The 25,821-nt window shown below is 44.4% G+C and overlaps 1 protein-coding gene across 6 annotated transcripts in view; it reads left to right on the forward strand.

Moving 5' to 3' along the window:
* Nucleotides 1-25,821, forward strand: part of ACSBG1 (acyl-CoA synthetase bubblegum family member 1) — a 99,479-nt gene that overhangs the window by 69,258 nt on the left and 4,400 nt on the right. For all 6 annotated transcript variants that reach the window (XM_040413638.1, XM_040413635.1, XM_040413637.1 and 3 more), the window contains one exon: nucleotides 11,095-11,312. In XM_040413638.1, coding sequence (XP_040269572.1) covers nucleotides 11,095-11,312 — 218 coding nt within the window. The remainder of the gene's footprint in view (nucleotides 1-11,094; nucleotides 11,313-25,821) is intronic.

The following is a 25,821-nucleotide window of genomic DNA, read 5'->3' on the forward strand; positions in this document are numbered from 1 at the left end:
GTAGTTTGTAGGCGTTTGGGTCGGCGTTGGGCCCCCCAGCGATGCCGGGCCCAGGGCTTCAGGCCCAAACGTCCCAATTATAGTCCGCCACTGATTACTGCCGCACTCTCACATGTATTGGTAGTAGCCCCTGTGCTTTCAGCTATATCGTAGCAGCTGGAGCAGTTGCGGCGAACCAATGGCATGGATGCCAGAGGCGGCACTCAGAGCCCTCTCTGTTGGCACCTGCACCCTGGAAAAAGTCCTGCAGTGCGGCCTGGGATCGTGTTAGTCTCACGCATGTTCCTTGTTTCATCAGCACACCGCGCATGCGCGAGACTAATGCGATCCCAGGCCGCACTGCAGGATGTCAATCACACAGAAGAGGGACGGTTAGGGGGCATGCTTATCTTGACTTGAAGCAAGGAGGCCGCTTCCCCCTTGACTTCAGACTGACCGGCGAGATAGCGCTGATAGCGATTAAAACATCGTTTTTGTTATGTATGGAGCATCAGATTACCGGATCAAACACATCATTAGTAACAGACTGGGGGCTACTATAAGGTAATGCTGGCGGTTTTATATGCGATTTTGAGGTGAAAGGTTCCCTTTAAGAGTTTTGAAGGCTTCTATGGCCTCTACAGGCCAGTTAACAAGATCCGCCCTTTCTTGGTTAAGTTGGTTAAGGGTCTAGCAATTACGAAACGCGCGTTGGGGTTGGCGCCATCCTGGAGGAGACACAGCATGGGTAATTGTCCAATGTCCTTTTGATATAGATGAATTGTTTGCATTAGCACTTTACTCTTTCATGTATTACATTGATGGACTGATATATGGACTTGCATCCGCTGTATGTTTCCTCCAGTGATGTCGTTTTTTATCTCCTGCACCATATTCTTTTAATCATGTTTGTGAAATATATGTGATTTTGTAATAAAGTATCAACTCATTATAAGCGGTCTGGCATTTTTTGTAGGTTTATATTGCGGTAGTATGCCATAGGCTTATGCCAGCTAAATTACTTTTCTAAGTAATCATTCCCTGGTTGGGGTATATATCGGTTATTATTTTCCTTTTAAATCAAGTTTGGAGAACCATGATGCCCCCAGAACCTGATTGAACAGATCGGGGATCAATGGGAGAGAGTATTGATTTTTAATGGTGATTTTGTTCAATTCACGATAATCAATACACCGTTTGAGGTCTCCATCCTTTTTTTTTTTTTAACAAAAAAGAACCCCGCCCCCTTAGGAGACACAGAGGGTCTGATGTGTCCTTTATTTAGACTCTCCTTAATATACTCCCTCATAGAATTGCGCTCTGGCCCAGATAAATTATATATCAGACCCTTAGGGAACTTGGAATCCATCACTAAATCAATAGCACATTTATAAGATCTATGGGGGGGGGGGCAGACTCCCCGGGTCAGATGATGAGAACACATCAGCAAATTCCTTTATATATGAAGGTAACATCTTAGATTCAGCAGAGATACCCTCCTGTAAAATGGGTAAACAAGAGTTACATTTGGGACCCCATTTTTCAACCTCACCTCTGGTCCAGTTAATGACAGGGTTGTGTAATTGGAGCCAGGGCATACCTAAAACCATTTCAACGGGCAAATTTTTTAAGATCAACAATTCTCAGTGTGGGTGACCCCTACAGTCAGGGTTATTTCAGGTGTACAATACTTAACAGTGCCCCCCAGCAAGGGGGTAGAGTCAATGGCTACAATGTAAATAGGATTGGGAAGGGCCAACATAGGTATTCCCACCTGAAAAGCAAACTTAAGATCAATAAAGTTAGAGGCTGACCCAGAATCAACAAAGGCACTACCTGACCCCTTGTTTAAACCAAATGAAATAGTAAACGGTACCAATAACTTCGGCTTTACCACCCCAGGGAGTACCTTATCTTTTGATCCCTCTGGTTTGTGTGATCTTCCGGAAGGAGGGACCTTGGGACATTGCCGGCAGAGCCGGACTGGGGATAAAAACCAGCCCTGGAAAAAGTTGCATACCAGCCCCACAGCATTGCGTCATTATTTACTTGTTTATAAAAGGGGAAACATTCATTTTAAAACACGCGTGTAAACACGAATATGAACTTTGCCCAACGATAGCTCTTTTGTAGAACCCCCATTGTTCATACAGTATTATCACAGTGTTTTCCCAACCAGGATGCCTCCAACTGTTGCAAAACTACAACTCTCAGCATGCTCAGACAGTGTGTTACCACACCCTTTGACCCGCCCCTTTTTTGTTGGCCACCTATTTAATGATTGTTGCATGCAACATTTTACTTGACCAGCTATTTTAGATATTCTACGGCAGTCCTGTTACAATCCCCCCTCCCCCCCAATGAGCCTTTCGACCAAATAATAAAAATATTTATAAAATCTCTCCCATATGCTGCAAAAAAAAAAAAATCTGCAATGTAAAATCGATAATAAAGATCAACTACAAACAAACATATTTCACATGAAAACTTACAATAACTTGGCCTGGCCTTTGGGGATCTCGGACACCACTTCGGCCAGGGAGCTCGGTGGAGCTGATGTTGTGTTTTATCCTAATGAGAAAGATTTCATAATAAGGATTTGGAGAAGGAGCAGAGGAATAGCAGAGCAGAGAGAGGCCGGTGCTGCTACTAGGGGTCATACCATGGGGGAGTAATAAAGCCCACCATAATGCCTCCGCCAGTAGTAATAATTCTCCTTATAATGTGCAAAACATACCCCTTTGTAATGTCCCCCAGTTGAGCTAATGTTCCCATAATGTGCCAATATAAAATACCCCTTCTCAGTGCCCCCGTACATGACCCCATAGTGCTCCCCCCCTTCCCCATAGTACACACCATAATGTGTCCCAGTATAAAATGTCCCTATACAGAGCCCCCCATATAAAATACTGTGACAGAACCATCTGTCTTTGGAATTGTATTGTATAGCTGGGTACCCTCACATAACATACAATACAATTCCAAAGACAAATGTTTCTGTCACAAATACCCCTTCTTTTTAGCCTCAGTAGATGCCCCTATAGTGCCACCTAATAATCTGCCAGAAATAGGTGCCCCAATAGATACCCCAATCATGTGCCAGTAAGATGTGCCCCCATAGATGCCCCCCAATCATGTGCCAGTAAGATGTGCCCCCATAGATGCCCCCCAATCATGTGCCAGTAATAAGAGCCCCCCACCATCATGTGCCAGCAGCCAGAGCCCCCCATATCATGTGCCAGTAGCCAGAGTGCCCCCCCTATTATGTGGAAGTAGCCCCCCCTTATTATGTGCCAGTAGTCCCCCTTATGTGCAAGTAGCTGCCCCTTATCATGTGCCAGTAGCCCCCTTATGTGCCATTAGCCCCCTTATCATGTGCTAATAGCCCCCCACGTGCCAGCAGCCCCCTTATAATGTGCCAATAGCCCCCCCATGTGCCAGCAGCCCCCATCATGTGCCAGTAGCCCCCCTTATGTGCCAGTAGTCGTCCTTATGTGCCAGTAGCCCCCCTTATGTGCCAGTAGCCCCCCTTTTCATGTTCCAGTAGCCCCCTTATGTGCCAGTAGCCGCCCCTTATCATGTGCCAGTAGCCGCCCCTTATCATGTGCCAGTAGCAGCCCCTTATCATGTGCCAGTAGCAGCCCCTTATCATGTGCCAGTAGCAGCCCCTTATCATGTGCCAGTAGCCCCCCTTATCATGTGCCAGTAGCCCCCCCTTATCATGGGTCAGTAGCCCCCCCTTATGTGCCAGTAGCCCCCCCATCATGTGCCAGTAGCCCCCCTTATGTGCCAGTAGCCCCCCTTATGTGCCAGTAGCCCCCTTTATCATGTTCCAGTAGCCCCCTTATGTGCCAGCAGCCGCCCCTTATCATGTGCCAGTAGCCCCCCTTGTGCCAGTAGCCCCCTTATCATGTGCCAGTAGCCCCCCTTATGTGCCAGTAGCCCCCCATCATGTGCCTGTAGCCCCCCTTATGCCAGTAGCCCCCCCTTATCATGTTCCAGTAGCCCCCCATCAAAAAAAAAAAAAAAACACTTATACTTACCTCCAGCGATGCGATGCAGTCCTCTTCCGGCCTGTGTCCCTTGCTATACGGCTCAGGCGGCGCGATGACGTCATCGCGCCGCCTGCACCGGCCTAGTGCTGGCAGCCTATCAGAGGAACAGGAGGGGACACACCTCTCCCTCCCCTGCCGTAGCATAGACATCTGTATACAGATGACTATGGAGATGAGCGCTTCCACAATGGAAGCGCTCATCTCCTGCTGTGCCCTGCCGCCGGCCGTCCCCACTTGTCACCAGGGCCGTGGCCTTGCGGCACTCAGGCCTGCTGGCCTAACAGGAAATTTCCTGGTATCCCAGCAGGCCAGTCCGGACCTGATTGCCGGATCCAATGATCGGAGTCGCCACAATAAAAACATGTACCACGGCGACGACATTGATCTCTTCTGGTCAAACCGAGCTGCATAGGTTCGTCAGTACAAGGCTCGGACTTGTTCCCCTTAGGATTGGTCTCTGGTTTGGACATAACCTGTGGAAAAAGCAAATGCTCCCGTCGTCTCTCCCTAATGCGTCTGTCCAGGCTGACAGAAAGAGTCATGGTTTGCTCCAAGGTCCCAGGAGAAGGATAACGTACAAGCATGTCTTTGAGAGTCTCAGATAGACCAGACCTAAACTGACTTTTAAGAGCAGTTTCATTCCAACCAGAGGGAACGCACTATTTACGAAATTGAGTACAGTAGTCTTCTACCAGTTGGTCACCCTGCACAAGAGATTTTAACTGACTTTCTGCTACAGACTCTGTCAGGTTCATCATACAAAACCCAGAGGGCTTGAAAAAAAGCATCAACAGACCTAAGACACTGAGTCGGGGGGTAACGAAAATGCCCAGTTTTGGGGGTCGCCTTGTAACATAATAATTCCCACTTTTTGTTGAGCAGAACCAAAAGAGTGAGGGCGCAAACGGAAATGCAGTTTGCAGCTCTCCCTAAAGGCCAAAAAACTATTGCGATCCCCCGAGAACCAATCAGGAAGCTTAACATGAGGTTCCGCCTGTAGTGCGGATGACAAAGAAACAGAGAGGTTTCGGACAGTTTACTGTGCTTGAAACCTCTCCCCTAACTCCTGGACAATATGAGCCAGGTTTTGGACATGATCCGTGAGAGTTTGCAACGGATCCATGATATGGTAGTACGGCCTGTGATTCTGTCACGAGAAGGGTATGGGTAAGGCGCAAACTGACTCCACCCACTCCTCTGTCCCTGCCTACTTGCACTTACCCGTCCTAGGCAACGGAGCGCAACTGGGCGGCGATCCCTAACCTCCGTAAATGCGGAGGGACAAACAAACATACAAACAAAGAGAGGTAGAATAGCAAGGTCAAACCAGGAGGTCAACGTGGTACAAGGGAAAAGGCAGAAGCAGTGTCAATGAACAAACCGAATGTCAATACTAGGAGAAGCAAGTCAGACAAAAGGAGCAAGCAAGAGACAAAGTCAAGTAACTAGCCGAAGATCAATTACCAAGTCAAAATGCCAACAGAATATTCACAAGGTATAGGACCTTAATCACAGGCAACCTGTGGCCAGTAGGCTGCCTGTTAAATAGGCGAGAGAGGGAGTCATGTGACGTGGCCAGCGTCCCATGACTCATCCCCCTGCATTCTGCTGAGTGCCAAGTGCCCAGCTCGGCGCTCAGACTTTTCACCGAAACTACGGGAGCGGAAGACGCCGAACATGCTAAGGAGGCATGCGCAGCCGGGTCCTCTCCGCCCCCCGTTGCCCTGGAGACGAGAACGCAGCGCATGTCCTTGCTCCGAAGTTATCGTAGGGCGCCGGCGACACCGAAGGGAAGGAGCATGAAGCCGGCACCCTGTGACAGCTAGAGTACTAAAATTCAGTTTTTAGTTTGTCAATTTAGGGGGATTGAATGCAGATTGATGGGAAAAAACTTGATGTTTTTTTTTTATATTTTGGCACAAGGCTATAACCTAAAATGGGAAAGAGTTTGAAGACTCTCCGAATGCACTGTACATCCCTGGGTAAACAGTCAGTCTAAAACGGAGACAAAATATGTGAATGTAACCTCTCCTGTGTTTCTGTATCCTCTAGTTTTATATGGAGGTATGCAAATCCAAAACAAAAATACAGCATGTTATATGTATGGAGCTATTCTTCCCTAAAAGAAGAGGGTTATGGGGCTCCGTGCTACTAAAGATGTCGTTACACATTAGTCTAAACATGCGACATGGGGAAGGGAGACATCCCACCTCTGAAGAAGCTGCTGGACAGCGATACACATGGGTGTCTCCTATCTCCAAGGCACATGTTCTGTGAGACTTTTTATTTTATTTTATTGGAATGTCCTGCTCTTTCATCATTATGTTTTATATATAATTCACTTCTTCTGAACACTTTTGTCCTCATTTTACCCTACTCAGAGCTTGTGCTGGTCATTGTAGGGGATTGGTGCATCAGATGTTTCAGATTTATTGATATCTGAAAATCTGGTTTCACTCGGACACGTTTAGTTTAAAGGGAACCTGTCATCAACTTTATGCTGCCCCTACTAACGGCAGAATAAAGAAGAGACAGGTGAGTTGATTTCAGCGGTCTGTCATTTATAAGTTAAAAGTAAGTGGTTGCCGAGAACCAACATCACAATCATTGCAGACTGGGCCTGGAAAAGAGTCACGGCCACCTGAGAAGAGTCATAGTTACTCATGAATTGCTGCTCTCCTGCCCACCTGCTGATGACTGACAGGCTTCTACCTAGTTTTCTCCCTTTCTCTCTAGGAGAGAACTGCCAATCATCAGCAGACGGGTGAGAGAGCAGGAGATTAGGAATAACCAGGACTCTTCTCAGGTAGATTGGACTCTTTTCAAGGCCTGGGCTGCAATGATTATAATGCTGGTTCTCGGCAACTGCTTACTATTAGCTCATGAGTGACACACCGCTGAAATCAGCATTTCTGTGACTAATTTATGCTGCCCTCAGTGAGGTCAGCATAAAGTTGATGACTGGTTCCCTTTAAGACTGGCATATGAAACACCACTCTTAATAAATATGCTCCTATGTGTTGTCTCACCTTTCTCTCATAGCCAGCATTAACTTTTTAGCCATGCGAGCTACAGTGGTCTCTGGGATCAAACCAGACAGGCTAGCCTCCCCTTCCCACACAATTTAATAAGCCTTGGGCACCCATAGCCCTGTTGCTGTTATCCATCCTTGGAGCATTTTTGGTATGTACTAACCTAGTATACCAAGAAAAACAACAAGACCCATAGTTTTGGAGATGCTCTGACCCTGTCATTTAGCCATCACAGCAGTCAAGGCTTTATAAAAACTGGGGCAGATTTACTAATCCTATAAGTGGCATAAATTTGGTCTGTCTAGACCTGCACCAGTTAAACCACAGGAGCTCAGGCTGGATGATCAATCTGGAGCAAGGATAGGCACTTTTCTCTGACTATACCAACAATTGATTGTTTTAAATTAAAACAGAATTTTTACGCCAGGATTGTGGCACAATTTTGGGACTAAATGTTGTCTATTAGGCCACTCTTGGTGCTCTGAAAGTTTAATCTATGTCATTTTTAAAAGACCTTTTTGGCACCCACAGATCTGTAAAGCAAAGGTGTGTTTTAAAGGGAACCTGTCACATGTATGAATTATTCTGCAGGCAGCAGGTTATAGATCAGGAGGAGCTGAGCAGATTGATATCTAGTTTTATACAAGGGTGCACCTAGTCTTTCTGCTGCCTGAGGCGAAAACAAACGATGGCCCTCCCCCCATGCCAATTTCTTAATCCTTTCTACCCCAGGCCAGTTTTCACCTTCCTGCCCAGGCCATTTTTTGCAAATCTGACGTGTCACTTTATGTGGTAATGACTTTGGAACACTTATTTATCCAAGCCATTCTGAGATTGTTTTCTCGTGATACATTGTACTTCATCATAGTCATAAATTTGAATCAATATATTTCAGCTTTAGTTATGAAAATATCCCAAATTTACCAAAAATCTTGAAAAATTCGTAATTTGAAAAATTTCTCTGCTTTTAAAACAGAAAGTGATGTCATTTTTTTTTTTAGGACGTTAGAAGGCTTATGATTTTAGAAGCAATTCCTAAAATTTTTCAGAAAATTTCTAAAACCCACTTTTTAAGGACCAGTTCAAGTCTGAAGTCACTTTGTGCGGCTTACATAGTGAAAACCCTCTATAAATGACCCCATTGTAGAAACTACACCCCTTAAGCTACTCAAAACTGATTTTACAAACTTTGTTAACCCTTTAGGTGTTCCACAAGAATTAAAGGAAAATAGAGATAACATTTTAAAATTTCCCATTTTTGGCAGATTTCCCATTTTAATCCATTTTTTTCTTTTTTGCCAAACAAAACTCAATATTTATTACCCTGATTCTGCGGTTTACAGAAACACCCCACATGTGGTCGCAAACTGATGTAAGTGCGCACTGCAGGGCGCAGAAGAAAAGGAACGCCATATGGTTTTTGGAAGACTGGTTTTGCTGGACTGGTTTTTAGATGTCATGTCCCATTTTAAGCCCCCCTGTTGTACCCTTTACAGTAGAAACTCCCAAAAAATGACCCCATTTTGTAAACTAGGGTGCCAGTTTTATTGGTAATATTTTGGGGTACATATTTTTAATTGCTCTGTATTACATTTTTTTTGAGGCAAGGTAACCAAAAAATGGCTGTTTTGGCCCCATTTTTATTTTTTACAAGATTGATCTGACAAGGTAGATCAGGTGCTATTGTTTTAGAGCAGGTTGTTACAGACGCAATGATATCAAATATGTCTACTTTCTTTGTTTTCAGTTTAAAGTTTTTGTGTCTCCATTTTCTGAAAGCCATTTTTTTTCTGCCGATCATCTTGTGCAGGGGCTTGTTTTTTGCAGGAAGAGTTGACGTTTTCATTGGTACCATTTTTGGGTACATATGATTTGTTGATCATTCATTATTACACTTTATGGGGCAAGGTGACCCAAAAATTTGTAATTTTGGCACAGTTTTTATCTATTTATTTTTCCAGCATTCACCTGAGGGGTTAGTTAATGTGATATTTTTATAGAGCAGATCGTTACAGACGTGGTAAAACCTAATATGTATACTTTTTCTTATTTATTTACATTTTACACAATAACAGCATTTTTTAAACAAAAAAATTGTGTTTTAGTGCATCCATAGTCTGAGAGCCATAGCTTTTTTATTTTTTGATTGATTGTCTTAGGTAACGTCTCCTTTTTTGCGGGATGAGGTGACAGTTTAATTGGTACTATTTTGGAGGGCATAAGCCTTTTTGATCGGTTGGTGTTTCAATTTTTGTGATCTAAGGTGACAAAAAATTGCTTTTTTGGCACTGTTTTTATTTTTTATTTTTTACGGTGTTCATCTAAGGGGTTAGGTCATGTGGTATTTTTATAGAGCAGGTTGTTACGGATGCGGCAATACCTAATATGTCAACTTTTCTTTTTTTATTTCACTTTAGCACAATGATAGCAGTTTTGAAGCAAAAAAAGAAATTCATATTTTAGTGTCTCATGTTCTGAGAGCTATTTTTTTTTTTTTTTTTAAGCGATTTTCTTATGTAGGGGCTAATTTTTTGCTGGATGAGGTGACGGTTTTATTGGTATTATTTTGTGGGACATACGCCTTTTTGATCGCTTGGTGTTGCACTTTTCGTGATGTAAGGTAACAAAAATTGCTTTTTTTGACAGTTTAAAAAAAAATTATTATGGTGTTTATCGGAGAGGATGTATCATGTGATTTATTTATAGAGCTGGTCGTTACGGACGTGGCAATACCTAATATGTGTGCTTTTTTTATTATAAAATCAGGGGAAAAGGGGCGTTTTTCATTTTTGACTTGAAACTTAATTTTTTTTAAATTAAAAACTGTTTTTTACTTTTTTTTAACTTTATTTCTGACTTTAACTTTTAGGCGTCTGATCCCCTCTGCAATGCATTACAATACATCTGACTGACAGCTATCTCTGTATACACAGTCATAGAGGAAAAACTGTCAATCACTGATAGGACCACCTCATTGACTTCAAAACCCAGAATGAAAACTGATAAATGGATAAATTACTTTTCCCATTAACCTATATATCAATCTGCTCAGCTACTCCTGCTCTTACCTCTCAGAAACCATGTTCAATGTGACAGGTTCCCTTTAAATTGTGTATGCAAGCCCTACATGCAACTGTGATTAGCTTATTGGGTAAAAACAAGCTGAGGCTCCGTCCACAAAATCTTGCAGCCATTGGCCACTGTGTTGTGGTCTTACCCTTAGGCTACCTTGTATACAGAAAATCCATATGAAATCCAAACCATTTATCTCAGTTTTGGTGCAATTTTTTCGGCCAGATTTTCTGTTTATGTTAACAACCCCATTGAGGTCTATGAGGAAACCACTAAATATATAGGTGCAGAATCACACAATTAAATGATATGCTGCGGGTATTAAAATCCGCACAACAGGTCAATTTCTGCACAGAAAATATACACAAAGGGAGACATTTATCAAGACTCTTTACGTCATGTGCGCTACCGGAGGATGCAACAAGTTTATGTTGAGGCACAGGCCTCTCGTGAATTTGTTGCATCCTCCAGCAGGCCATGCAACACACATATCTACGACAGCCTCCTAGCTTCCTTGGGTTTCTATCTTTATGTTAGAAAACTGGTGTGAATAAAGACAGATGTGTATGTGCTTATGAACTTATGGCCCGCCTCTTTTCACGCTACTTCTAAAAACTGTCATGAGGACCAAAAAGTCACAAAGTACGCTGCAAATACAGCATGCAACGACATTAGTTACTTTTTAATGCCAGATTCCTGGTGTAAAATCCATTGTTAATGCCCCCCAAAGTGTATATGAGATTTGTCAAATCTCATTTACTTTGCGGGTACTGTAAAACCGCACATAATTCATAGGTAGCCATAGGACTAGGCACTTGTACAACCAATGATTATTTATTTCCGCTTCTGCTTCAAATTCACTAATACCAGCAGTAATACTTAGCCAACAGAAAGATTTTTTTGGGCCCTTCTTACATTTCTTTTTTAATTCTGAACATAAGATGCTATTGTTACAGTTGCGGCAAGGTTGTCCCTGGATGCCAAATGAAGCTTGTGAACAAGGACCCAGATGGAAATGGAGAAATCTGTTTCTGGGGGAGGACGGTTTTCATGGGCTACTTGAATATGGAGAATAAGACTAGAGAAGTTTTTGATGAGGATGGTTGGTTACATTCAGGAGACATTGGGAAGATGGATTCTGAAGGCTTTCTGCAAGTAACAGGCAGAATCAAAGGTACATTGGAAGTTGAAAAAAGTTGTGCAGCAAAATTTAAATGGCATGTGCCATCAGAAGATGACCTGTTTAATTCTAAATTCTTGAAATTTTCCATGTAAAAAAATACTTAAAGGGGGAATCTGGCAGGTTAATGTTCTGAAAAGTAACAAATAAAATGAGCATTACTTGTCTTTCTGTCTCCTCCACCACTGCCTTTTCTATTCCTACCCAGTTCCCACTGGTCTTCAATTCCTTTTCAAAATGATTTCATCCATTGGACAACCCCCTTAGGTCCTCAGGATAGGCCATCAAAGGCTAATCGGTAGGGGTCTGGCACCCCCACATACTCACCGATCAGCTGTTCTGTGTAGCTCTGACACCAGAAGTCAGCACTGGAACTACTCTGCACTGTCAACATTGTAGTGGATGAAACTTTTCACTGCAGCTCCGCAGTGACAAGCGCTGTCCACTCCAATGTTGATGGTGCTCTGCAGCTGCAGCACAGATGGTACACACAACAGCTGATCATCAGTGTGTGAGGTGTTGGACACACGGCAATCAGCTAGTTATGGCCTATCCTAAGGCAAGATGGCCACTAGACTTGAGCAAATTTTTAAAAAATGTGTTGGCTGTGAGAGCCTTTATAGTGTGTAGAACACTGTGCCTTGTAGTAACACGCATATGGAGTCTGCTTTGGTAGTGAAACAATACGGAGAGTCAGTATGACATGCAGATGACAGGCATCGCTCTTAGGCCCCTTTCACACGGGCGAGTATTCCGCGCGGATGCGATGCGTGAGTTGAACGCATTGCACCCGCACTGAATACCGACCCATTCATTTCTATGGGGCTGTTCACATGAGCGGTGATTTTCACGCATCACTTGTTCGTTGCGTGAAAATCGCAGCATGCTCTATATTCTGCGTTTTTCACGCAACGCAGGCCCCATAGAAGTGAATAGGGTTGCGTGAAAATCGCAAGTATCCGCAAGCAAGTGCGGATGCGGTGCGATTTTCACGCACGGTTGCTAGGAGACGATCGGGATGGAGACCCGATCATTATTATTTTCCCTTATAACATGGTTATAAGGGAAAATAATAGCATTCTGAATACAGAATGCATAGTAAAATAGCGCTGGAGGGGTTAAAAAAATAATAATAATAATTTAACTCACCTTAGTCCACTTGATCGCGATGCCCGACATCATCTCCCTCTGTCTCCTTTACTGAACAGGACCTGTGGTGAGCATTCATTACAGGTCAAGGACCTGTGGTGACGTCACTCCGGTCATCACATGATCTTTTACCACGGTGATGGATCATGTGATGACCGGAGTGACGTCACCACAGGTCCTAGACCTGTAATTAATGCTCACCACAGGTCCTGTTCAGTAAAGGAGACAGAAGGAGATTCCGGGCATCGCGATCAGGTGGACTAAGGAGAGTTAAATAATTTTTAAGTTTTTTTTAACCCCTCCAGCGCTATTTTACTATGCATTCTGTATTCAGAATGCTATTATTTTCCCTTATAACTATGTTATAAGGGGAAATAATACAATCTACAGAACACTGATCCCAAGCCCGAACTTCTATGAAGAAGTTCGGGTTTGGGTACCAAACATGTGCAATTTTTCTCACGCGAATGCAAAATGCATTACAATGTTTTGCACTCGCGCAGAAAAATCGCGGGTGTTCCCGAAACGCACCCGCACATTTTCCCGCAATGCCCGTGTGAAAGAGGCCTTAGAATCACTGCACACTTCACTTATTTGGGCAGTCACGGGGCCAAAACTGACCAAATAACTAAAGTATGAACTCAACCTTACAGGCCGATGTTAGCGCCAAGAAGAAGCGTACTCCTTTTACACAGTCGTCAGCTGATTCCACATAGATATCTACAGAACCTGTTCTATTAAACGCTTAAATAGAAGTAGAGCCCCCCCCCCCCCCCCTCACTCGAGTGGAGAGGGTGTCAGCAGTAAGTTTGTGTTTACATCACTGATTAATTTGCCCTTCCTCTGATCCGTCAGAACAATAACTCACAAAAAACGGATCCGGTCTGTGGAGCATACGCCTTCACTCGTCAGCATTTGCTCAATAAGCCATCAGTATTGCTAATGCCCCAAAAAAATAGGAGTGGATCTAAAACAGAGATGACATGTGAATGGAATATTTGCATGTCTTCTGTGTTTTGTACCCACTCCTGCTTTTGGCTACTAAATCATAAGTCAATTCTGATGGGACCATACAGGCCTTACAGCTGCTATAGAAATGTATAGGAGAAAAAAGAGAGGAGGTGGTTACACAAAAGTTCCAGGGGTTGAGAAAACCCTGGAGAGGTTGCGCAACCTAGGTGATGGATCGCCTACAGTGATGGACTAAATCAAAGAGTAGTAGTAGATGAGGCCAAAAAGGTGGTCACCGGATAGAAGGGATGGCAGCTAAAAAAATGTGTTAGCAAAAGCTTAACACTTGATCATCAGGATGTAAGAGACAGACAAAAAAGATGACAGTGAAAGGGTGGCAAAGGTCTAGGCTAGACGTTTACCCACTGTCACATTGGTATAGGGAAGAGAAAGGGGAGAAGAGGAGCAGGTGCACGGGTGTAGCGCCAATGCCTAAATAATCAGTGGTCCTGTGATGATGGTAGCGGGCAATGACAGGTGGTAAAAATTAAACTGTGGGTGCCCAGTCAGATGGGAAATTATATATAAACCTATAGGGGCAAGTACCCAAATTACACGCATATGAATACAAGATGAGATGGATAATATGCGGTGAAGTGGTAGTCCCTTTTGCTTAGAGGAGCACTCAGGGGATTAGAAATGGTGATCCCTTTGTATAATAGAAGCAGAAGCTTATCAAGACAAGAAGGTCTCAGAGAAATAAAAGGTAATTAATAAGTAAATAAAATAAATATAAATATTAACTCACTTTGCTGGGGGGTTGTCTCCAGGATAAAGCTTAAAGGGCTTCTGTCACCCCACTAAACATTTTTATTTTTTTTGGTTACTTATAATCCCTATACTGCAATTTATGCATACATACTGTAATTAATCATTTTGGTTCAGCAGATTCTGTTAAAAACGTACTTTTAAAATATGCAAATTACCTTGCTACCATCAAGTAGGGCGGCTACTTGCTGGTAGCAGCCGCATCCTCCTATACTAAAGACGCCCCCTCCGCATGTTGATTGACAGGGCCAGCGGGCGGGATCTTTCTCTGCTGGCCCTGTTTGCATTCAAAATATGGCGCCTGCGCCGTACCTGTCTTCAGTCGGCGTAGGCGCACTGAGAGGAGGACGCTCGCTCGGCCGCTCCTTCCTCAATGCGCCTGCGCTGGGTGTAGATGTGACGTCATCGGCGCAGGCGCATTGAGGATGGAGCGGCTGAAGGAGCGCCCGCCTCTCAGTGCGCCTGCGCTGACTGAATACCGTTACGGCGCAGGCGCGAGATCTTGATAGCAGACAGGACCAGCCAGAGGACGATCCCGTCCGCTGGCCCTGTCAATCAACATGCGGAGGGGGCGTCTTTAGGATAGGAGGATGCGGCTGCTACCAGCAAGTAGCCGCCCTACTTGCTGGTAGCAAGGTAATTTGCATATTTTAAAAGTACGTTTTTAACAGAATCTGCTGAACCAAAATGATTAATTACAGTATGTATGGATAAATCGCAGTATAGGGATTATAAGTAACCAAAAAAAAAAAAACTGTTTAGTGGGGTGACAGAAGCCCTTTAAGACACCTGGGACGTTAAATTCCCCCGGCCAGGATCACATGTAGCATGGTGGAGATTCACGGCAGCACACACATCCAGGGCTTCTGGGAAATCTTTTTATTACTTAATACGACGCGTTTCGGGGGCTACTTGTAGTAATAACCCCTTCTTCAGGAGCAGATAATGTTTAACCCTTTCAGGACCAAGCCATTTTTCACCTTTCTGCCCAAGCCATTTTTAGCAAATCTGTATCATTTTATGTGGTAATAACTTTAAAACGCTTTTACTTATCCAGGTCATTCTGAGATTGTTTTCTCGTCACATATTGTACTTCATGACAGTGGTAAAATTGAGTCAAAAAATTTCATTTTTTTTTTTTTTTAAATACCAAATATACCAAACTTTTGAAAATTTGCAAATTTCAATTTCTCCACTTTTATAATAGATAGTAATAACTACAAAAATAGTTACTACTTTACATTCCCCATATGTTTACTTCATGTTTGTGAATGCCATTTTATTTTTTGGGGACCTTAGAAGGCTTAGAAGTTTAGAAGAACATTAGATTTTTGGTTGCTCTATATTACACTTTTTGTGAGGCAAGATAACAAAAAATAACTGTTTTGGCACCGTTTTTATTTTTTGTTAATTACAATGTTCATCTGACAGGTTAGATCATATGGTATTTTTATAGAGCAGGTTGTTACGGACGCGGTGATACCTAATATGTATACTTTTATTTATGTTTTACACAGTTTACAATTACAATTACAATTTTTATTTTACTTTATTTTGGGAAAAAGACGCTTTTTTTTTTTTTACTTGAAACTTTTATATATTTTTTGACAACTATTTTTTTAAACTTTTTATTTTTTTGTCCCACTCTGGGACGTCAACTTTTGGGGTTCTGATCCCCTTTACAATGCATCACAATACTTCTGTATTGTGCTGCATTGGCTGTAAGTGTATTACAGGCTGTAATACACTTCAGCCAGCTTGCCTGTGAGATCCAGGGGGCTTGATCTCACAGGCTCTCCCGGAAGTCAGCCATGATGCCTAAGGAAGGCATCGGGCTGCCTTCCCTGCCATCAGGTCCCCGTCACAGCAGCGCTGGGACCCGATGGCTGCTTCCTCTGTGCAGGGATTAACGCGCCGGCATCAGTGATTTCACCGATGCCGGCGCATATAGCAGGGATCCGGCTATCGGTGACTGCTGGACCCCTGCCGCGGATCGGGTGAGTGCAGCTAAGGGGTTAAAAATAGTGTTGATCGAGCACCAAAGTGCTTGTGCGCTATGGCCGAACACATCGGTATGCTCATGTGCTCTACCGAGCACAATGGAAGTTAATGGGAGAACCCCAGGCACCCCCTGCTCGGAAGAGAAGAGGGTGTTTGGTTAAAAAAAAAAAAAATAGAAATTGATGGAAACCCCATCAAAATGGTTTGGAAACAGCATTAAGAAGATAGCTGGATGAGTCTTGGACTCCTATTATCTACGACATACAATAGACAACCACACAAAGTCTATATGCCAAAAGTCAGGTATGTGCAAGCCATCAATCTATCCATGAGACAGATAACAGGCTTAGTCAGCATACCTTACAATGGCAGCCTTGTGCACAATGAGACATTCCAAACCAGCTCTCATCTGACTGAGAGCCAGTAAGCCTCAAAGTTGCTCCACATCTGTTGGATGGCTTAGGTGGACCTGCGCACCAGGATCAATATCATTAGGGTGACAAAAAGTTTTCTGATTGTCCTAACATAATATTCAATAACCTTTCTATAGTTTTGTCATGTAAAAACTCATTTGCATAAACATGGGCATATGGGAAAGACATACACTACTCATGAACAGCGCCATCTATTGGTTTCATAGTGTTACTTAGTCTTGTCATAAGACTATGAAACCAATAGTTGGTTTCAGCGCTGAACGCTGAATAAAGTTAGTTTTTCGACCGAAATACGTCCCAAAATGTTTTACCAAATATAACTTCAACCGAAATAAGTCAATAAAGATTTTACCACATATAACGGAGTACGAAGATGAAGAGGGTCTTCGGATTCCCCCCGCACTATACGGACGTCTCAGAAATGAACTGCTGCGCCCGACAGCAGTTCCTGGGAAGGTCATGGAGCGTCCCGGTCATCCGTCATCTATTCGACCCGCTGAAGGATTATTTTGAAAGTGTGTAGAAGCCACACGGGGCCCCCACGCTGCAGATTTATCATGGAGATATCATGTAGATTTTAACGCAACTGCAGCGCTGACCGCTGAATAAATTTTGTTTTTCAACCAAAATACTTCAATAAAGATTTTACCACATATAACCGCCGCCAACGTGAACTGAGAATGTATTTGTCTTTTTGTACTGAAATAGGCCACTAAACGCTTTCAAGACATATAACCGCCGCCAACGTGAACTGAGAATATATTCTTTTTTGTACTGAAATAGGCCACTAAACACTTTCAACACATATAACCGCCACCGACGTGAAGTGCGTATATATTTTTATTTCTGTACTGAAATAAGCCACTAAACCCTTTTGCCACAAATAAGTGCACCAGTAAAGTGCGTATATATTTTTTCTTTCTATAATGAAATAGGCCACTAAACCCTTTTGCCACAAATAACTGCACCAGTGAAGTGTGTATTTTTTTTCTTTCTGTACGCTTTCAACACATAACTGCAGAAGTGAACTGCGTATATATTTTATTATTTGAAAAAATATAGGCAGCTAAAGGCTTTTCAACATAGCACTTGCATCCCAAGAACAAATTGCTGGAATGACAGAGCTGTATAATGGCTATTTGGATCCCCAAATAATCTTTCCCTGCACTTGTAAATCGCTTTTCTAGCAGTGTCCCTAGCGCCTTCTGAAGTCTCTCCCTGCACTAAGATGCTGTGAAATGATTCCTCCCTATCCTTTCCCTCCACTTATAAATCGTTTTTTCAGGGGGTTTTTCACAATCAGGTTCTTTCAATTGCTGTCCATAGCGCCTTCTCACATCTGTCCCTGCACCTCTGAACGCTTCAACATGTTGGAATATAAGATGGCCGCAGTATTTATAGGGCTGTGACATCACAGGGATGGCTGGCTGCCGATTGGTTGCATGCATGGCATTATGGGTCAGCCCGCCTTCCCAGAGTTCCTTGCCCCATGTCCTCACATGTGCAGCCATTGTAGCTGCCATTTTAGGAAAAATTGCGATTTGTTACCACGAAGCGCAAGGAAATTCGCATTCGTTGCGAATCGTATTTTTCCTGAAATTTGGATCGAATTCCACTTTGTCTGATTCGATTCGCTCATCTCTATAGGCCACCTCCATAATCATACACAGAAAATCTGAAATTAGTCTTACCGGTAATTCCATTTCCTTGAATTCCCCATGACGGCATACTAGGAGATTGACCCATGACCTCTGTAGGAGCAGGAACAGAGAGAGTTTAAATTGCCACCTCTCACCATCTCCCACCAGTGTTTTCAAAATTACTACAGTGAACGAGGCAACGGAAAATTTGAGTAACTTTATACTCATGCATGCAGGACCTTTTTTTTCGTCTAAAATAATGGATCTCAGAAAGACATGGCTCAAACAGATTCCAAATGTGCACAACTAGTGCTCAGGTTCCATTTTCTCTTTATTTTTGTTTTGTTTAGTTCTTTTTAAGGATCAGAAGAACAGAAAAATGAAGAGATGTTGTTTGTAATCCTTCAATTTTATCACGCGCATGAAAAACGCATGGCACCCACGCAGAAAAAAACTGACTAAACTTGCTTGCAAAATGGTGTGAGTTTCACTGAACGCACCCTGAACTCATCCAGAGCCAATCCGTCACGCTTGTGTGAAAGAGGCCTAACACTGGACCAAGTAGCTGCTTTGCAAATTTGATCCAAAGAGGTACCCGCTATTTCTGTCGAAGAAATTCTGGTGGAATGCGTTAAAAAATTTTGTGGGCAAGAAAGACATTGACTAGCATAAAACTCTGATATAGTGGCTTTAATCTACCTAGCAATGGATACTTTTGATAATCTCTTTCCGGGCCATAACAGGGGAAAGAAGCACTCATCTTTTCTGAAGTCTTCGGTAACTTTCAAGTATTGTAAAATAGTCCTTCTAACATCTAGGGAATGGAATTTTTCTTCCTTTGAGTTTTTAGGGTGTGTTACAAAAAGAGGGTAAAACTCTCGATTTCTATGAAAAACTGTAACCATTTTTTGGTAAAAAACATGGGTTAGTTTTAGTACTACTCTATCTTCTGATATAGAAAGATAAGGTTCTCTGGATAAGAGAGCCTGAATCTCTCCTAGCCTTCTATGTAAAGGCTATGAGGAAAGCAGTTTTGTAAGATAAGTGCTTAAGGGAAGTTTCTAGTATTGGTTCAAATGGAGATTTTGTTAGCATTTTAAGAACTGTATTTAAGTCCCACTGAGGGACACAAGATTTAATAGATAGTCTCAGTCCGGATGCTGCCTTCATAAATTTCTTTACCCACCTATGATCTGCCAAGTTGGTGTGATAGAATGCGCCAAGTGCTTAAATCTGGACCTTCAGAGTGCTGGGTTTTAGGCCCAAATCCAATCCTGGTTATAAAAAGTCCAACATTTTTTTGTCTAACCAGGTTTTGACTGATTTGGGAATTGTTCTAGACCAACTACAGATTCCCTTACGTCCTACCAGCAGCACAGATGGGGGTTAACGGCCCCCTGTGGACTGGTAGGACCGGCGGAATTTTTAATGAGCCCAAGAACCAATAACAAAAGTTCCCACTCCCTCAAAAGGAGGGAACTACCCCCCAACCACCGTGTTTTTTTCTGTCCTTTGGACAGGTGGACTGGCGTGCAGCTCCCCCCTCCTTTTTCTTTGGGGGGAGCATAGGAGGGGATATGACATTTGTCTTCCCCTTATATTTTCCAGTATCTTAAGGCCATTTGCCTTTCTCTTTCTTATGTCCCTTCCTCCCCCTCTAGCCTTGATCTTTTCTCAGGTTTTCTGTCCTCCTCATGCTGTTCGGAGCTGTGTGCCGACGGCGCCGCTTCCGAGACTCGCGCCGCGGTCTCCCTGGATGACGTCACCAGTGACGTCACCGCTCTGCGGCTCCCTCGCCGGCAGCTGTCGCTGCAGCGCTCGCATCCCTACAGGAGAGGGGAGGGGGGAGGGAGGAAGGCAATGACCCGTTTGAGGGTACATTCTGTTTGTTTTTTTCTTGCAGGGAATGATTAATTCCCTGATCTCTGGGGGGAATATCTTCCCCAGGTTAAAAAAAAAAAAAGGGAAGAGTGACAGAAAGTAGGAGGAGGGTAGTGGGCGGCAACATCAAGCTTGATTAATTGGCTGCAATGGCTGTGCCTTTGGGTGGTCCCTCACACCTCCTCATAAGCCCTCAGTTACCCTCACTCAGTCTCTGGTGTGCAGCTTTGTTAGCAAGCCTCCAGAGTCCTATTGTGCTGAGAGATATTCTCTCTATCATTTCTGGTGATATTGAGACTGAAACTTTGTTTCTGTTGGTGGGCTTATTCTCAAATATTTTTTCTTTTTTGTCTTCCTATTGCTTAATAGAGGTTTAATCCTCCTCTTCCTTTTTTTGCAGTCATGTCTTCTCCACGAGACGCTGACCAGCGGAAGGCCACCGCCAAACGCAAACATTTGGCCTGCTTCAACTGTGATACCCCCTTAGATGACAACTGCCAATACTCAAGATGTGACAGCTGCCGTTCCCGTACCACTGCGGAACCCACGATGCAGGAGATGTATCAGTGGGCCAGATGCTATGTGGATGATTCTATTAAGGGGGTGGTCAAGCTTTTAAATGAGAGATTGCCAGGACCCTCCCAGACTCCTATGGAGGTCACCGCACCAAGCGAGAGACCCGCTGTTGTTTCAGTGGGCTCATCTTCCTCGGACGAGGAAGAGTTAACCTCATGTTTTTTTCCGCCAGAAAAAACTCAAAAGCTTCTAAAGTCCATCCGGTCGGGGGACCAGGATGTTGACGTTGGGGAGTCCTCCGATCCCGCTGGTCGGGCACAGCGTGTCTTCAAAGCGGATGAGACTCTTCGTTCAGTCATGCGTACTGAATGGAAGAAACCGGAGAAAGGACCAGTCCTGACTCGCAAATTTAAAATGATGTTTCCGATGGCGAAACCCTTAATGGAATCGTGGGGTTCCATTCCCAGGGTTGACATGGCCATAGCCAAGTTGTCTAGACGCACTCTGGTGCCCGCAGATGATGGGTCGAGTCTGCAAGACCCTCTTGATAGGAGGGCGGAGTGCACTTTAAGAAGAGGGTATTCAGCCGCTGCAGCTTCAGCTTCCACTGCTATAGCAGCATCTGAGGTGTCGTCCTTCCTGAGGAGTAGGTTAAACCAAATCCAGACCGATGTGGACCAGAGTGTGTCCCGTGATGATATCCTGGGCGCCTTCAAAACGGTGAATCTTGCCATGGACTTTTTATGCGATACTTCGCAGGTGCAGCTAAAGCTAGCGGCCAAGACCATGGGCCTAGTCTCTGCGGCCCATAGACCCTTATGGCTAAAACCATGGAAGGCAGATAATGCCTCAAAATATAATTTATGTGGGCTTCCGTTCGAGCCCGATCGGCTTTTTGGGTCCGAGCTGGATAAGATCATGGAGGGCCTCTCTGACAAAAAGGGCAAGAGTCTTCCTCAGCAGCCCTTTCGAGGACGCCCCAGTCAGCATCGAGGCAGCAGACAGGGCCAACAGGCTACTTCCCGTAGAAACTGGGGGGGGGGGGGGGCAGCGAAGACTTTCGAGGCGCCCCCGCAGACCAACTAAGGAGGCTAATCCCTCCTGACTGCGGGCCTCTCAGAGGCTCTTGGTTTCCCCCTGCTGTCCCCGCCGTTACGCCTCTGGGTTTCCCCGTACCCGCTCCCCAGATCCCCGTGGGAGGACGCCTTGCCCATTTCAAAGAGATTTGGTCCCAGGAGATTGCAGACCCCTGGGTTCTCAGCATCATCTCCTCTGGGTACCTGATAGATCTCGCCTCTCTCCCCCAAGAAAGATTCCTCATCAATCGGGGCTTTCAGCCTGCCAAACAAAGGATTTTAGAATCCTACATCCAGGACTATATTTCAAAGGGGGCTCTAGAGGAGGTCGCGGCAAGGGAGCAGGGCCTAGGGATCTATTCACCAGTATTTCTGGTTCCCAAAAAGACAGGCGATCTCCGGATGATAATCGATTTAAGACATCTCAATCGATTCATAAAGAGACCAAGGTTTCGTATGGAAACCATAAGGTCAGTCAGCCACATTCTCAAACTCGGAGATGTGATGGCCACACTGGATCTCAAGGATGCTTATCTCCATATTCCGATCCATCCCGCGTCTCGGAAATATCTCAGGATCGCGGTCCAGATTTCCGGGGTTCTCAGGCATTTCCAGTTTGCCGCTCTCCCCTTTGGGATCTCATGCGCCCCCCTTATCTTCACCAAGGTGGTGGCAGCTCTGAGACTTCAAGGACTGACCATTGTCCCTTACCTGGAGGACTGGCTCCTTTTGGCGGCCACCATTCCAGTTCTCACCCACCATCTTCATTTGGCAATTTCCTTTCTGCTCCGCCTAGGGTGGATCATCAACTGGCAGAAATCGAATGTGAGCCCTTTGACTTCAATACAATATCTAGGTTTCATAATCGACTCTGTGGAGATGTCTCTTCAGTTGACATCTGAAAGGATGTCCCGGGTACAGGACCTGGCAAGGTTCTTATGGGTACCACGACGAGTATCCATTCGGACTCTCATGAAGATGTTGGGGCTCATGTCAGCGGCTGCAGATGCAGTCCCTTGGGCATTATGGCACCTTCGCCCTCTTCAAACAGAAGGTTTGAACAAGTGGGACGGCAGCCCTACGGGGCTAGATTCCCTATACTCTCTATCCTCCCAAACTCGAAATTCCCTGAGATGGTGGTTCCATCTCCCTGCAGGGAAGTCTATGACCCAACCAGTTTGCCTCATATTGACTACAGACGCATCCCTAGTAGGCTGGGGCACTCATCTAGACGGTTCCACAGTTCGGGGAACTTGGTCTCTTATGGAGCAGCGTCTCTCCTCCAATCTCCGAGAGATGCGAGCTATCCGGCTAGCCCTCCTTCACTTCGCCCCTCAAATCCGGGGCAAAGCGGTGAAAGTACAGTCAGACAATATGACTGCTGTTCTTTACATAAACAAACAGGGAGGCACGAGATCCCTACCCCTTCTTGCAGAGATTGGGGTAATTCTACGGTGGGCAGAGTTGAACCTATCCCATCTATCTGCCACCCACATTCGGGGGTCCCTCAACATGATTGCAGATCGTTTAAGCCGCGGATTACCGACCATGGAGTGGTCTCTGCCTCCGGAGATCTTCAAGCAGATAGTCCTGAGATGGGGATTACCGGAGGTGGATCTCATGGCAACCAGGTTCAACGCCAAGGTACAAAGGTTCTGCTCTCTATACAGGGAGGACAACCCCCTGGCGATAGATGCTCTGTCGATACCGTGGAGGTTCAGGCTGGCTTACATCTTCCCTCCCTTTTCCATGATACCGAGGGTATTGATGAAGATTCGTCAGGATCAGGCCTCGGTAATAGCCATCATTCCGTTCTGGCCCAAGAGATCCTGGTTTACCCAGCTCATTCAGATGAGTCGGGGACAATACTGGAGACTCCCCCCGGAGCAGACCCTGGTGTCGTGGGACACACATCTCTGCCCAGATTTAACCTGACAGCCTGGAGGTTGATCAGTCCCTTCCCAGAGTAGAAGGGCTCTCTGAGGCGGTCCTGAGAACATTGTCACATTCAAGAGCGGAATCCACTAAGAAGGCCTACTCCAGAGTGATGAGAATATTCACCTTATGGTGTGATTCTAACCAGGTGGCGTCTGAAGATCCGCCCCTTTCCGCCATACTACAGTTCCTTCAGGATGGACTAGACAAGGGCCTTGCTCCAGCCACTTTGAAGGTACAAGTTTTTGCCATCTCGGCCTGTTTAAACAGGCCATATTCTCGGGACCCGCTCATCAAACGCTTCCTTAAAGGAGCTGAGAGATTGAGGCCTACAATACTGAGACCCAATCCTCAGTGGGATCTTTCAGTAGTGCTCAATGGGTTAGCATCTCCACCCTTTGAGCCATTGGAGGAGGTCGGGTTCAAGTTTGTCACCTTAAAGACAGTCTTTTTGTTAGCTGTGACTTCAGCTAAGAGGGTTTCAGAGTTACAAGCCTTTTCGGCTCTGCATCCATATATAACCTTTTTGCAGGACCGGGTTCTCCTAAAATTCTTACCCTACTTCAGACCTAAGGTGTTATCCTTTCAGAATATCAATCAGGTAATTTCTTTACCAGTCTTATTTTCTTCCGCCTCCTCCGATGTTCCTGTCAGACATCCTCTGGACATCTCGAGATGCCTCCAGACCTATGTGGATAGGTCCAGGGAGTTCAGGATTGATGAGAATCTCTTCATCCTGTTTGCCGGTAAATCTAAAGGCCGTAAAGCGTCTAAGGTTTCCATTAGTCGCTGGATCAAGGAAACCATTAGGGAGTCTTTTCTGTCTCAAACTCTGGACCCTCCAGAGTTCGTTAAAGCCCATTCTACTAGGGCCGTTTCAACCTCAGTGGCAGAAAGAAACCAACTTCCCTTAGAGCTAATCTGCAAGTCGGCTTCCTGGAGCTCCGAATCAACCTTTATCTCGCACTACAGAGTTGGTGCGAAGTTTGCAGAGTTTTCGGCCTTTGGGCAGACCATTCTTGATTCTGCCAGGCAGGAAAGCCCTCCCTAGGGGTTCTTCTTGTTATCTCCCATCTGTGCTGATGGTAGGACATAAGGGAATAGTTAATTTCTAACGATAATTTGTTTTCCCTTAGTCCTAACAGCAGCACACAAATTTCCCACCCTAATTACGTATGCTTGCTGAAAACACGGTGGTTGGGGGGTAGTTCCCTCCTTTTGAGGGAGTGGGAACTTTTGTTATTGGTTCTTGGGCTCATTAAAAATTCCGCCAGTCCTACCAGTCCACAGGGGGCAGTTAACCCCCATCTGTGCTGCTGTTAGGACTAAGGGAAAACAAATTATCGTTAGAAATTAACGAATCTTTTCCACATTTTTAGGTATATGGCAGGAGTAACCTTTTTACTGCTAGCCTTCAGAGTACAGGTAAAACTCGAAAAATTATAATATCGTGCAAAAGTTCATTTATTTCATTAATGAAATTTAAAAGGAGTTGCATTAATGCAACTTAATTAGAATTTTGTGAAAAGGTTCAATATTCTAGGCTCAAAGTGTCACACTCTAGTCATCTAATTAATCCATACCCCCTGAGCAAAGGGTACCGGAGATTGTGACTTTGGGGTTTTCATAAGCTGTAAGCCATAATCATCCAAATTATAACAAATAAAGGCTTGAAATATCTCGCTTTGCATGTAATGAGTCTATCTCATATTAGTTTCACCTTCTAAGTTGCATTACTGAAATAAATGAACTTTGCACGATATTCAAATTTTTCACCTGTAGATATTACTCTGTCTGACAGACCTTGTTGTTTTAGTATCACGCCCTCAGGACCCAAGCCATCAATTAAAATATTTTGGGATTTGGATGAACGACGAGTCCCCGAGATATTATGTCCTCCTGGAGAGGAAGGAATCCAGTGGTCTGTCTGGGGTATCTGTTTTTAAGAGCAAACCAGCTCCTTTTGGGCCAGTAAGAAGTGATTAGAATCAATGTCACCGGATCTTAAAAAAACTTTGGTTTGGTCCTTGGGATCAACGGGAAAGGAGGAAATGCATATGGCAGTTCCAATGTCCAAGTTAGAGAGAAGGCA

This window comes from Bufo bufo, chromosome 1, assembly GCF_905171765.1.
Source record: "Bufo bufo chromosome 1, aBufBuf1.1, whole genome shotgun sequence".
In the NCBI taxonomy this organism is placed as follows: Eukaryota; Metazoa; Chordata; class Amphibia; order Anura; family Bufonidae; genus Bufo; species Bufo bufo.